The sequence below is a fragment of the Dromiciops gliroides genome, chromosome 2, assembly GCF_019393635.1.
Source record: "Dromiciops gliroides isolate mDroGli1 chromosome 2, mDroGli1.pri, whole genome shotgun sequence".
Taxonomy (NCBI): Eukaryota; Metazoa; Chordata; class Mammalia; order Microbiotheria; family Microbiotheriidae; genus Dromiciops; species Dromiciops gliroides.
The window spans coordinates 661,496,486-661,512,208 of NC_057862.1; the positions used below are offsets into that span (position 1 = coordinate 661,496,486).

General features: G+C 39.7%; 1 protein-coding gene and 1 pseudogene across 1 annotated transcript in view; one reads left to right on the top strand and one right to left on the bottom strand.

Annotated features, from left to right (window-relative positions):
- Positions 1 to 15,723, top strand: part of LOC122739518 (zinc finger protein 2 homolog) — a 57,812-nt gene that overhangs the window by 18,052 nt on the left and 24,037 nt on the right. The window contains exons 4-5 of the mRNA XM_043981241.1: positions 8,863 to 9,017; positions 9,423 to 9,551. Of these exons, the coding sequence (XP_043837176.1) occupies positions 8,863 to 9,017; positions 9,423 to 9,551 (284 nt within the window). The remainder of the gene's footprint in view (positions 1 to 8,862; positions 9,018 to 9,422; positions 9,552 to 15,723) is intronic.
- On the bottom strand, positions 2,539 to 4,926 carry LOC122740208 (annotated as a pseudogene).

A 15,723-nucleotide genomic window follows, 5' to 3' on the forward strand; every position in this document is an offset into this window, starting at 1 on the left:
AAAATCTTAATATACACACAAAACCCTTGATATTTATAGGAAACTTTATTTTTGGTGTAATGACTATGGGAAAACCTTCAAATAGAATGAAATACTTAAGGAATTTGAGACAATGATGAAGATAACCCTGTTAGTGTACAAAATGTGGAAAAGGCTTAATGAGAAAGCAAACTTACCATGAATCAGAGCTTTCATACTGAAGGCATTACATTTAATGTGGTGAATGTGGCTTAACTAAAACAGAATAGAAACCTGGAGGACCACAAGAGATTTCATACTAGAGAAAGAAACCCTTTGGTTATAATGAATTGGGAAAGTCTTTGGGCGGAGTGAAACCTTTGCTACACATCATACAATTGTTACTGTGGAGGTTATTTTAAAAAAATGTATTTTGGGAAAACTTCAGCTTTACTTGACCTCAGATAATTTATCTGGGGGAGAATCTCCATGAATGTAGTAAGAATAGTTGCAAGTCCATCATTGACCTCATACTAACAATTAACTTTATGATGGAATGAATGCTTCAAAGAGTTTATAGTTTATAGTTTCAAAATTTCAGTTAAAGGGGGCCTTAGAGGCCATTTAATCAAGTTTTGTATGAAAAGGAATCTCCTATACAAGATGCAAGTCTTATCTAGTCCTTATTTTTGAGACTTTTAATGAGTGGAAAGCCATTTCTTCCTTAAGGCAGTGGGCTCCACCTTTGGATTAATCTAGTAATTCAAATTTTCCTTATATTAAGCCTAAATGTGTTCTTTTTGCACTTTTCCCCACTTTTTTCCTAGCTCTGCCTTCTGTGTCAAATGTAACATGTTTAATCCCTCTTCCTTGTAACAGTCCATCATATATTTGACGTCAGTTATAATGACCTTCCGTAGTCTTATTCTGCAGGAACATCTTCAGTTCCTTCACCTCAACTTCATATAACATGAACCAAGGCCCTTCACTGTCCTAGTTGCTTTTTTTAAGCACTCACGTTTATCACTTGTCTTCACAAAATATGGCATGAATGAATGAAATATGTTAATTATAATTACTAATTAGTTACTGGAGATACAAATACAAAGGAGAAACAATTTCTGCCCCCAGGGAACTTACATTTTAATAGGGGAAGAAAATATACATAGGGTAGTGATAGTTTGGAATAGTTGTTTTGGAAGTCCTAGAGATGATGAATTGTTTGATGGACCCTTTTCCCAGTAGCAATATTAATTCGATCATGGGTACAGAGTTGGAAAATTAGAGATGAAAGAGAGGGAAGGGTAGAAGGGTAGATGGTGTGACAGGTTAGATGGCAAAAGATGACAATGGTAGAATGTCAAGCTTGGTTAGAAATGGCTGGATATTGTGGGTTACTTTATATGCTCACTAATTAGAATGGCACTACCCAGTGCTAAGAATTTCAGAAGTGAGAGGGATAAGTCCTTGATAGCATGACATCTGGCCTATGAAGGTGCAGTGCTAGGGAAGATAGTAAAGTCTGGAGGGAGTGTCATAGGGCACAGAAGCAGGCAGGGCAGATGACTCTGTGGTAGAATTTCATGTGTGGTGTAACTACTTACATATGGGTCATGTGATACACTGGCAAGTCAGACAGTGAAGAGCCAGGAATTCTAGAGCTGAGAACATAGTCTTTGGTCTTCAGGATATTAGTATGATGGATAAAAAAGTCTGGAAGTCTAGAGGGTGCAACGGTAAGCAGGGGAGAGGGAAAAATGACTGGGGTGGAATGTGAAGCATGGCTCAGGCCAGCCAGATATACATGGGTCTTATGGTGGGAATTCCAGAGATGAAAGATGTATTCCAGAAATAGTGAAAATATTTTGGATAGATGTGGTCTGAGCAGTGCAATAATACACCAGTACTGTCTTCATACTGAATATTATGACGTGCCTAATGCATCCTGAGATTGAATTAGCCTGCTTTGGCCGTACTTTCACAATGTCTGACTCCTTTTGGGTCTCTCATCCACCAAGATCTCCTGACTCTCCAGCAATGCTTCCCATGTCTTGTCCCTGTGAAGTTGATGTGATAAACTCAAGTGTAAGACAGTGCATTTACCCCTATTGCATTTCATCTGATCCAATTTGGTCCAGTGTTCTAGCAGTTGAGCTTTTTTGAATACTGACTCTATGATCCTAGTGTGTTAGGTTTTCTTCCCAGGTTTCTTCCATTTGCAAATTTGATAAGCATGCCTTGACCTAACTATTAATAAAAATGTCAAATAGTACAGATCTCTGGAATGCTGCACTGGAGAACATCAAACAGTTCTCATCCAAAGAAATCATACTTTATTCATTGCTGAGGAAGTATTGTGTCAAATGACACCCCCCTCCCAGCTACAATAGTATTGCCTTGAGAAAAAAATGACTTGGAAGTTCCTTCCTGTGGTGTGGATCAGTGGTCTCTGCTGGCCGCATATTGACTTAGAAAACCATTTGTTAAAAATTTCCCAATATAATTTTTGGGCGGGGCAGGGAGGGTTAAATGACTTGCCCAGGGTCACATAGCTATCAAGTGTCTGTGGCTGGACTTGAACTCAGGTCCTCCTGAATCCAGGGACAGTGCTTTATCTACTGCACCACCTAGCTGCCCCTTCAATAACATTTTTTAAAGGTAAACCAACCATTTTATTTTCCTCTGATTAGTTCAGGAATTTTGATAGGCAGATCTTGACATTGGCTTTGAAGGGAGTGGGGGCAGCACCAGCAGGTCTGAAGCGGGGTTGGGGTGTCTGATCCTTTCGTGCCTCACGAGACCGATTCCTCACTACCTTGCTGTGGATCGTGCAGCTGACACAGTAATGCAGTTTCACATACAGTTTGGGGAGCACATAAGAGTCGAAAACACTGGCCTCGGAGATGTCCCTGATGGCCCCGGCTTCCACGATGTTGCGGATGATGAACTTCTTGATGGCCTTGTCCTTGGGCACTTAGCGGAGCACAGTTGGTGCAGTAGATGGGCTGCATATGACCGCGGCCCTTCTTGGTGCGCTCGTTGTTCCTCCTTTTCCTGGTCATCTTGTAAGTCAGAAGCTGAAAAAGGCTTTCAATAATATTTTAATCTGGTTCACACTGCATTGGGGAGTCTACAGGGCTTCTGAGTTTGATACCTTTGGTGTAAATAATAATCTGTACTGCCTTAAATTGGCCATAGTGAATCCACCTAACATTCTGAAGTGCTTCCTTGAATTCTGATATCATGAGGGCACCAGCTGAGTACTTTATTCACCTATCATTCATTACCTTTGCCATGTGACGAGCCCGTGTTCTTTCCCAATTATATGATTCGTTGATGGCATCTTTTACTCCTGTTCTTTGGAATTCCCCTTTGGTTATAAGTTATGCCCTGTTCACACCTACCATGGACCTCTCCATTGTCCTCTGTGTGATATTCATATCTAATTCTTTGGAGCCTTGTATCCCATATTTTATTTTCTGACAGTAATATTGGTAGAATGTTGGTATTAAAAAGATGGGCCTTTGCTTTCATGGGAAGCTTGGAGACATTAAATAAGCTTTGCAGTTTCCTATTGGCAATCCAGAACCCTATCCCACTGGTTGACTTTGGATCTGCCCATCTGTATAGTCTTTCCCAAAGATACATACTGTTGGATAAGTTGGCCATCAACATGCATGTTTTAAACTGGGCAGTAGACATTCTTCATCTACTTGGTCTTCCCTTTTTGGATGGTTAGGCTACAGTCCTTTGAAAGATAACAGATTTCTTCCAGAAGACTGCAGTATCCCAGACTTGATGCAGTCAGCATCAAGTCCACAAACAGAAGATATCACCTTTTCAATTTAGACTTTATGTTCAGCCTCCTCTATTATGGTGGTAGTTTTGGCAAAAATACATCCCCCTTTTTTGTGCCTTGCCTGATATTTATGAACATGGGGTCATAGAACAGGATCATGTCATCTTTAGAATGATTTTAATGTCTGGGTGGGGAGCCTGTTATTGCAAAAGGATCTGTAAAATGATATTTTGTTCTGTTTGATCAAATGTTTGTGTACAAACAGTAGGCACAGTGGGATCCCAAATCCCATACATCTTTCAATTAATTGTGCTATGGTATTGATGTGGCCCAATGTTGATGACCACTTGCCAAGATCCTGCTTAATCTTGAACCCTTATTAAGTATATTCTTAATTTGTGTTGTGTCATACTTCTCGACTCCATTAGATTATGAGCTCCTTGAGGTCAGGGACTGTCTTTTGCCTCTTTTTGTATCCTCAGCACTTAACACAATGCCTGGCACATATTAGGCATTTAATAAATGTTTTTTGACTGACTGACCCATGTAGATGATTCTTATCAAGATTTTGTATAACTAGAAGAGAAGGTATGTACAGTCAGTAGTTACTGATGTTCTCTTGGTTACTTTTTTCAGTATTAATAAGTTTCCAGATTTTTCCATTGCTTTGGTATCTTCCTCTCAGATACCTTGGCTATCCATCCTTCAATGGCCTCACAATTGTGTCATTTCTAGCACAGGTTTCCTCAATGTACACTTGGTCTTGGCTGCCCAATTTTCCCATCCTTGTTCTCTTTGTCATTTCTCTCTTTCCTGTGAACACACCCGATATTGTGATGTTAGTATATGTGTAGGATGATTCCACGGTTGTTGATGGAGAAAACATTTTTATGACAACTGTTACAAATCTTTTCCATTTGTCTTCTGTTTTCCTTCCATTTTCATTTTTAAGGCACTTTGGATGACTTTGCTTAGTTGGATACCATGCCAAACTTTTATCCTACTCTGCTTCTTCTGCTCTATGAGACCATGTTCCTGAGTACAACTCACCATTCTTCATTATAGGACTTTTAAAATGAAGTCATATTCTAATTGCTCTTCATATGTTAAGTCAGATGTTTGGTGACTGCTGTGCTTTCTGTGCTGTTTAAGCTTAGTAGCAAATTAATTTACATTGAGTTAACTTCTATGTAAAATTCTTATAGTTGATCTTGATATCTCTGTTGTTCATTATCCATTTTTGACTGTCATTTACTTGTTTAAATAGTTCAAGATTAGATTATTTCAGTTCACTTTCATGCCTTTTTCTCATTCTTGTTTTTTCTTTGTTTTTCTTTCTTTGCTTTTCTTTCTTTCTTTCTTTCTTTCTTTCTTTCTTTCTTTCTTTCTTTCTTTCTTTCTTTGCAGGGCAATGGGGGTTTAGTGACTTGCCCAAGGTCACACAGCTAGTAAATGTCAAGTGTCTGAGGTTGGATTTGAACTCAGGTCCTCCTGAATCCAGGGCCTATGCTTTATCCACTGTGCCACCTAGCTGCCCCTGTTTTAACTAATTATAATCATAGCTTTGATGATATATGGTTTGACAACTCAGGTAACTGGTTCAGGGATAACTCCTCTTACTATCTAGTCCCTTTTTGTCTGTTAAAATATAGTCTACTTTATTTTAAAAATGTTTTTATTTGGTTCTATGTTTTAAAATGTTTTTATTTGGTACTGTGTTCTAACACCTACCTATGTGTAGAGGCACATTCCAGTAAGCTTGCCATCTAACAATGAATTGTTTTGGTCATGGCAATACAAGAAACAAAGTAAAATGAAAAATGGCCCTTGGTCCTTTTCTACTCTCAATCTGCTGGTGATGACAAGAGTGGTGGGAAAATAGACCAACAACAAATATTAATTTGACATTTGATATTCTAAAGCAAGATCCTTGTCCAGTGGCCAAATGAACATATTGCTGAAGGAGGAGAATCATATCAATATGGATGTTCTTGTTATAAACAAAACTAGAAGATGGAAATTGTATCCAAATTATAGGATGTTGCTAGAAGACAACCTTAAAGGGCCTAATTTGAGATGCAAAGAAAGCTGGTAGATTGGGATATTTGATTAACTCATAATACAGCCCACCATAAACAAATCATATCTTCTATTATGGGAGTCTCCCATTATTTCTGTAGAGTGCTTTTAGTTTGTATTAATGTAAGACCTGAGTGTGACTTGGTAGGTGGACTCCAAGATATATTAAATATTTATAGATACATTGAATGGAATTTCTTTTTTTCTTTTCTTTTCTTTTTTTTTGCGGGGCAATTGGGGTTAAGTGACTTGCCCAGGGTCACACAGCTAGTAAGTGTTAAGTGTCTGAGGCCGGATTTGAACTCAGGTACTCCTGAATCCAGGGCCGGTGCTCTATCCATTGCGCCATCTAGCTGCCTTTTTTTTTTGTCTTTTTTTTAGGCAATGGAATTTCTTTTTGTAAGTCCTACTGAGTTTTGTTTATAATATACAGAAAAGCTGAAGATTTTAGAAGTTTATTTTATATCTTGCTATTTGACAAGTTATTGTTCAGTTAACTTTTTAGTTGATTCTTTATCACATCATCTGCAAATAGTGATAATTTCCCCCCTTTTCCTGTATTTATTCTCTCAATTTCTTTTTTTTTCATAGAGCTTGCATTTCTAGATTTGTATAAAATGATGACAATGGACATTCTTGATTTTTCTTTAGTCTTACTGCAAAGGCCTCTAGTGTTTCTCTATTTCAAAAAATGCTAGCTTTTGGCTTTAGATACAGGTTACCTTATTAAGGAAAAGTTCATTTTTCCTGATTTTTTTTAACACAGGTGTTTGAATTTGTCAAAAAGTTTTTCTGCATCTTTTGATATAATGACATGATTTTTGTTTTTGTTATTAATATGGTAAGCACAGTGACCATTAATGACTTTTAAAAGCTGATAATGAAAAGTGCCTCTCACCTCTGGATGGAGAGATGATGGAGTAAAAATGCAGAATGAGATGCATTTTCAATTATGACTAATGTGTTGATATGTTCAAATATATTCATTTGTTAGAAGGAGAGGGATTCTATTTGGGGAGGGGTGATTTAGTGAGAATGAAACATCACTAAAAAATACAAAGAAGGAAAAAGAAACAAGAAAATTTTACTACCTTGTTAAACAAAATGAATTTTTTTATCTTTTTTGTATATTAAAATATTTATGTATGTGTTTTATTAAGTTGGTAGGAGAGAGTTAAACATTTTTATAAAAAGAAATTCTTTGGATGTGGAGGAATCTACCTTCCTAAGGGTGCCTTGGTAGTTTTTGTACTCTTTGCAATTGTTTTTCATTCAAGATTTGTAAATCAAATCCTTCAATAAATTCCCTTGGAATATATACAAGTTATGTGTTGGGTTCTATTTTCACACCCCCCTCTCCTCAAGAACTGCTTTACTTCCTCCAAGTACCTCTTTAGTTGGATCTCCTAAGTTTTGGTCTGTTGTCTTATAATATCTTTGATGATTGAAATTGACTATTGTTTCTATAATTTGTTCTTTAACCCACCAGTTTTTTTTTTTGTTTTGTTTGTTTTGTGTACTGGGCAATGAGGGTTAAGTGACTTGCCCAGGGTCACACAGCTAGTAAGTGTCAGGTGTCAGGTCAGATTTGAACTCAGGCCCTCCCAAATCCAGGACTGGTGCTTTATCCACTGGGCCACCTAGCTGCCCCAATCCGCCAATTTTTTAAGATCATCATTTAGTCTCTAATTACTTTTCAATTCTTTAAGAGAAAAACCCCTGCATTTCAAACACAGATAGCTAGGGCAAAGGCATGGGAATGGGAGATGGGTTTGTCAGGTTTGATGGCAGAGTATGTAGAGTGGAGTTAAGCTGGAAAGGTAGGAAAGGGTCAAGTTGTAAGGCGCCTTACAACTGAGGAGTTTAAATTTACTCCTGGAGGTAAGAGGGAGTCATGGGAACTCATTGGGCAGGAAGGTAACATGATAACACCCACTTTAGGGGGTAAAAATCAATTTTACAGGAGGTAGAGAATGCATTGAAGTTAGGAGAAAGGTGGCAGGGCAACCCCCTACAAGGCTCTAGCCTTGTCCAGGTGGGAGATGATGAAGTTCTGAATCAGGATTTGGGCTGAGTGGGGAGAAAGGGAGTTAGGTTAAGAGAAATAGAAATGGAGATTGGATGAGTGGGGGGCAACACTGAGGTTTAAGGGCCTGAGTGATTAGGAGAATGGAGAACCCCATTTTCAGGTTTCCTTAGCAAAGATATTGGAGAGTGTTATGGGCACATCAAAGAACCTTCTCCTTGAGAAACTAAACCAGAGGACAGACATGCCTAGAGAGATAAGTGGAACCAGATTGGACTGAGCTAGCTCCGGGGACCCCCCACCCTTCATTCTAGTTTCCCTCAACCCTGGAGCGATAAGATTAGGTGTGGCTGCTTCCTTTGTGTCAGGAGGAGATGGCTTGTGAGAGATCTGCAGCCACCCCTCACCCAATTCCTCCAGCCACCACCAGTGGGGGATGGTCCTCTCTCACTAAAGGAACTTTCCACAGTCAGATGGTCACCCCCTATCAGTCCTCTATAAAAGTATCTGCCTGTCTCCTGCTGGAGGAGATTGGTATCTCAGAGCCACACTCTCTGTGCCATGCCTTTCTCCCCATGAGAAGTCCAAGGACTTCCTTCATGGTTTCCCTTCCCTTCCCTTACTCAGCCCCGAAATAAACAACTATCTTATTCTAACTGCTTTTGTGTGCAAGAGGGTATAATTCTTTAAAGAGGAATTCCTAAGGACCCCAAACCCCTACCCCTACCCAAACCCCCTACCCAATTTTCCCCATGACAGAGAGGTTTGCCATTTCCTTGTGCAGCTCATTTTACAATTGAGGAAACTGAAGCAGAGTTGAGTGACTTGCTCAGGGTCACACAGCTAGGTGTCTGAGGCCGGATTTGAACTCAAGATTTCTGGACTCAGGGCTCTCCCCATTGAGCCATTTGGTTGCTCCCACGGTTCTTAAATCTGTAGCCCATAACTTTTTTTGTGTGTGTACTGGTAACTGTCGTCCAGTGTGTCGGTCTCATTCCAGGTTTCCCCAGCCTTACAAGGAGGTCTCTGGCACAAAAAAGGCTGGGAACTCCTGAAATAGCAGAAGGGGGGCAGGACCGGACCTTCAGGGACACAGGAGTGTGGTGGACGGGATCCAGCAAGATCTGGGAAGGAGTGACCGGGCAGGTGGGGCAGGTAAGAGAAAAGAGCGCTGGGGAGTATGATGTAATGGACAACGAAGTCATCCACAGGCTCCAAGGCCTAGCTAGATGTCTGCCCTTTCTGCCCACGCAGCGGTCTCAGACACGCGTGGACGCCCCTGCCCTGCCCACCCCGGGGGGGGGGGGTTGCTCCCTTCTTCCCCGCAGCGTTTCCTGCTCCCCAGATACAGACCTGGTGCAGAGTGCGTGTAGGGGGAATGGGGGACGGGTTCTGAGGAGGAGGAGGAAGGGACGGGGCTGGGCCGGGGGTGGGATTTGGGAGAAGACAGATCATCTTCCACCCCTGCTCCGAGAACAGCAGGGGTGCGGCTTGGTACAGGCGCAGTAGGGGGACCTGGATGCGCCTGCGCAAAAACAGCGCCCGTACTACATCCCCCAGAATCCTCTCTTTGGGACGAGCCTTCATTACTGCGGTTCCCTCGCTGTAGTGCTTGGCGTGCGCAGGCGCAGTTCCCATCAGGTTGGGGTTTGCCGCTCCTTTGCTGGCTCAGCGCCACCCGGGTTGCAGGTGAGTATCTGCGAAAACTGGGGCACGAGGTGGGCGGGTCTGTGCCCCTCCCCTCTTCGCTCCTCCCCGCTCAAGGCCCGAGGTCCCTGGCACAGAACCTCCGAGAGTCCTTGGCTCCTCCAAGCCTCAGTTTCCACCTCTGTCAAATGAGATCGGGGGGGGGGGGGGAAGGGGAGGGGGCGAAGGGAGCTCGATGGTCCCTCCCCTGCTCCCCAAGGAGGAGGGCGGGGCTGAAGTGGGGAGGCTGAGGGGGCGGGTCTGACAATCTGAGGGGCGTGGGGACACCCCAGGGCGGGGGGAGGACGAAGTGGGCGCAGCGTGGGGGCGGGGTCTGGAATCTCTAGGGGGAGGGGGGGGGAAGGAGGGAAAGGGGGAGGGAGTCTGAAAATCTTCAGCAGGGAATTGGCTGCACTTTCTCCCTCCTTGATACCCCCCCCAAGTTGTTTGGGCCACGCCCTTCTGTCCCAGTTCTTGGTCTGTCACTCACACAACCTCCTTGGTTGAGAAGAGATGGGATCTGGGGAGTCAGGGGAGACCTGGGGTCAGATTTGCTTTGACACTTAACCAGCCGTAAGACTTTGGTTAAGTCCAGGAGGGTTGTGAGGCTCAATTGAGTTCATTGGTGTAAAGCACTTGCAAGCTTAAAGCATTTTACAGCTGCTAAATCACCAGCATCATCATTGTCAACCTCATAAACCACCATCAGTCTACAGTCGCCAGGTCTCCAATCTGGGGGTCCAGGTGGAGGGGATTGTATGCTCATATATTTTTAAATTTAATCTCTGATTTATTAACTTTCTCCGTTGCTTTCTTAAGTCAGACAATCAACAAAAGAATAAATCAAGCCCTAATTTGTAATGGTTTTCTGAGGCGTCAATGTCGACACTGAAAATTTAACAAGAGCTGAATCCAGCACATCCCTGGGTAACTCAAGGCACTTTCTAAGACCAGGTCTGGGAAAGGAGAATAAATAGTATCACTACTTATTTCCCTGGGATGCAGCGAGATTCCAAGGTGATCAATGGTAGGCGTGAAGTGCTTTGTAAACTCTTTATGAAGAACAATATACGCATCTGCTGCGATCTTGAGAATTTTTTGTTGTTGTTTCAGACCCTTCCCCAAACTTTTAGATCATCCTCATCTGCTTGATGAATTGAAAAGGGAATTTTATTTTGAATCAAAAGACTTGGGTTTTAATCCCGGTACTGTTATTTAGCCTTTCCTAACTTTTTAAACATTTTTTTATTCGTTTTAAACAAATACAAAACAAGAAAAGGAAAAAAAAAACCAACGTTCAAGTAGACAGCTGAACACAAGAGAAGATTCAATATAAAACAACAAAACCTATGTAATAAATACTACACATTGTTTTCAAAGCTACCCAGCTTTTCTGTGTTCTTCCTTTTAGGTTTTCTTTTGTTTTGTGCTGTACACGTGTTATTTTTTTCTCCTTCTGCACCTGTTCCCCTCTAACTTACCTTCAATTAAACATAAGTATATACATATATATCTATAAACATACACACATTATATATATATGCATATATACATACATACACACAAATATATATAGTCATACTATGCATATTTTTATCATTTCTTTTTCTGGAGGTGCATAGCATCTTCCTTCAGAGGTCCAGTCCTTCTAAAGTCAACCAGCTCATCATTTCTTATATCACAGTAGTATTCCATCACAATCATATACCACAGCTTGTTTAGCCATTCCCCAGTTGAAGGGCATGTATCTTTTTAGCCAATCTGATGATATCTCAAAGTCGTTTTGCTTTGCATTTCTCTAATCAATGATGATTTGTAGCATTTTTTTTTCATATGATATATAATTTTAGTTTCTTCATTGAAAAACTGATTTCATATCCCTTGACCATTTATTAGTTGCGGTATGACTATTCTTATAAATTTGACAAAGTTTTTTATATGTTTGGGAAATGACACTCTTTTCTGAGAGATTGTCTATTAAATTCTCCTTCCCCCCTAATTTTCTGCTTTCCTTCTAATCTTGGCTACATTGGTTTTATTTATATAAGAACTTTTTAATTTAAAATAATCAAAACTATCTATTTTACACCTCAACAATGCTCTCTGTCTTTTTTTCTTCATATATTAATTCTCCTATCCATGAGTCTGATAGGTAATATGTTCCATGTTCTAATTTTCTTGTGATATCGCCACTTATATCTAGGTCATGTATCTGTTTTGACTTTATCTTGGTACGTGGTTTAATATATTGGTATATACCCAGTTCCTGCTAGACTGCTTTCCAGCTTTTCCAACAATTTTTATCAAATAATGAATACTCATCCTCAAAACATAAATCTTTACATTTGTCAAATACAAAGTTACTGTAGTCCTTTACTACTGTGTATTGTGGGTCTATTCTGTTCCACTAATCTACCCAATTTTTAGCCAGTACCAGATAGTTTTGATATTTATTGTCTTTTTATATAGTTTAAGGTCTGGTACTGCCAAATCTCTTTCCTTTATATTTTTTCCCCTTAGTTTCTTTCTTTTTTTTTCTTTTTTGTGGGGCAGTGAGGGTTAAGTGACTTGCCCAGAGTCATACAACTAGTAAGTGGTCCCCTTAGTTTCTTTAAAATTCTTGACCTTTTGTTCTTCCAACTTATTTTTACTAACTTAATAACATAGTTTTTTAGTAATTCAATTGGGATGACATTGAATAAATTAGTAAGGTAAAATTGTCATTTTTATTATATTGGTCTTGCTTATCCATGAACAATTGGCCTTGCCTACCCATGAACAATATTTCTCCAATTATTTAAATCTGACTTTATTTGTATAGTGTTTTATATTTATGTTCATATGTCTATTTTGGCAGGTATACTCTCAGGTATTTTATCTGCCTAGTTATTTTAAATGGCCTAAAATAATATTAAATAATATTGGTGATACATAGTGTAGTTTCCCTATTTTTCTCTTTTAATTAAATCTATTTTAGCTTTAACTTTGTCTGGGATCATGATTGCTATCCCTGCTTTTTTTACATAATAAATTCTACTCCAGCCCTTTATTTTAACCCTTTGTGTATCTAATTTTTATTGTGTTTCCCAGAAGCGACATATTGTTGAATTCAGATTTTTAATCTATTCTGTTATTGGTTTCTGTTTTGTGGGTATATTCATCCCATTCACATTCAAAGTCATTATTACTTGTTGTATTTTCCCCTCTATCCTATTTTTCTCTTCTTAACATTTGAAGAATTGTAAACTGTAGGAGATCTCACCCTTTCTGGGCCATGTTTTCTTCGCATCTAAAATAAAAGGATTGGACTAGATGATTTCTAAGGTCCTGCCCATATTCCTTCTGTGTTGTCTCTTTCTCTTAAGCTCTCTTCTCCCTGATTACTTTTTTCTCTCCTGGCTGGAGGCAGCTTGGTAGATAGAGTGCTAAACTTGGATTCCAAAAAGCTTGGGTTCAAGTCATACTTGGGGTATGACCTAGGCAAGACACTTGGCTTTTCTGAACCTCAGTTTCCTTAACAACAGAAGGGTGGGGGGGTCATAGAAAGCAATAGCATATACCTCACAGGGTTGTTGGGAGAATCAATTGAGAGAAGTTATTTATTTACCTTAAAGTGCTACATAAATTTCAGCTATTGCTGTTTTTCTTCTTTTTGGCCTTGTAAGTTGAGCTTATTGTGATCATAGGTATGTGTTATATATACATGTGTATTTATGTGTCATCCTTGGATATGTAGAAATGTTTTTTATTTCTCTAGTATGATATTCTCTGCAAGTCAGACTTCAGCCTCTTTATGCCTTAGTAGACAGTTCTTTGTGAATTGCTATAGCCAGGTGAAATTCATTAACTTATTGATGAGATTCTGAAAATCTGACCAGACTGGTCCTTAGGCCCCTATCTGAAGCTTTTTCAGCTTGGTAGGATTTATTAGAAGAAATATCAATAGACTATATATATCTATCAATCTATATCTATATCTATATCTATATCTATATCTATATCTATATCTATATCTATATCTATATCTATATCTATATCTATATCTATATATCTATATATCAGAGTGCAACTCTATACATTCATGAACACACACAGGATTTCCTGCAAAGATTTTTCAGTTTATAACGTCTTCCATGAAAGTCTGTTCTAATGGCTTATTAGAGTACAATTGGCCATGATTTCCTGAAGGCCATATACCCCTGGGGCACAAGCCCTGGAATGGGTCACCAAGTTAGAAAGGACTTTGGTATGGACTGTGACAGATTGGAAAGGACAAAGGAACATGGGACAGCGTAAAGATCCAGAACACCGGGGTTCATGTTCTTCATCTTGGCCTTTACTGCATGTGTGACTTTGAGTGGTCTCCCCATCTCTAAAACTAGAGGCTTGGCCTACATGGCCTCAAAGGAGACTTCCTACTGTGGTTCTGTAATACTGTAAGTAAAGTGACTTGCTGACAGTCATTAAGCATTTATTGAATTAAACATTGAAGATATGAAGAAAGACAAAAGACAATCCTTGACAGTCACACATTCATAGAACCTGGGCAAGAACCCTGCTCTCTTGATTGCCAGTCTAGCTTTCTTTCTTCTGTCTCATGTGCTTGGGAGGTAAACATCTTGAGGGCAGATGCCATTTTTGTTTTTCTATCCATAGTGTATGCATCAGGGCCATGCACAAAAAAGATATTTAACAAATGTTTGCTGAATTAAATTTAATAGAATGTGCCCTATTATAGGTTCCCTGCAACTGTAATTAATTTATGCTTTTTAATATATTTCTTCATAGAGTATTTTTGTATGACTTTTGTTCTTTTACATCTTTTCTACTGATTTCCCAATAAATTCCATAAGCATGGGGATCATACTTTCCATTTTATATCTTCACACAGACTCTAGTGCTTTGCAGTACCATATGGTTTTTGTTTTTTGTTTTTTTTTGCAGGGCAATTGGGGTTAAGTGACTTGCCCAGGGTCACATAGCTAGTAAGTGTTCTTTGAGTAAGTGTTAAGTGTCTGAGGCCAGATTTGAACTCAGGTCCTCCTGAATCCAGGGCTGGTGCTCCATCCACTGCACCACCTAGCTGCCCCTACCCTATGGTTTTTATGGAACTGGTGTGTATATAAAGTTGTGGAGTTCAGAAATGACCTATGTAAATTTTCCCATTCAAAGATACCTAAAGTGCCATCATCAAATGGAAGTGGGCCCTTCCTTACACCTTCTTCATCTATCTCACATGATGAGTGATCCTTCTCCTTTGCAAGACAAACCCCTTCAGATTCCATCCTTCCTTCTCCTGCAGATTGTTCCTTCTAAGATCCCCACTCTCTCACTAATCTCTCCCTTTCTACTGGCTGTCTCTGTATTGTCTACAAACATTTCCATGTCTCCCCAATCCTCAAAAAACACATTTGACCCATCCATTCCCACTAGCTATTGTCCTATACCTCTCCTCCCTTTTGCATCTAAACTCCTCAAAAAGGCTATCTACTCTCTTCTCTTTAGTCTTTTGGGGACACTATTCTCTCCTGGTTCTCCTCTGAGGCCAAGGAAACAGGGCTAGCCCATAGAAACAAAAGCTTTTGTGTGGCCCTTGATATCTACATAAAGAGTCCTTGTGTATTAAGCACATCCTTGGCAGTCTGATGAAGTCTATAGGCTCCTTTTCAGAATCATGTTCTTAAATGCATAAAATAAAATACATAGGATTACAAAAGGAATCAATTATATTGAAATATAATCATGAAAATACTTTAAAAAGAAATCAAGATTGTGGACACCAGATTAAGAACCCCTGCTCAAGATGGGCTATGATCATGGCATAGAAATTTCCAGTTTAATGAAGACATAGCTTTTTTCTTTGTGACCACAAGGGAGAAATCTTTTCATGGTAGAAAGGAATTCTGTGGAAGAACTTCTCATACGTGGGCAGGCTTAACAATTTTATACTCTTTAAAGTCTTCACATGATGGCCTTAGGCAAGATCAATGGTAGAACCATACAAAGTAAGATCATTGAAGTTCACCAGCTATGGGAGGGGCTGTTTATTAATGATTATTGCTGATAGTTACAAACACCTCCATTGTCCTGAAGAAAGCAAATTTTCCCACCTATGGTCCTTCCCTGTGCTTAGATCTCTTAGGCCTAGAATCCTGATTCCATGCCTTCTCATTCT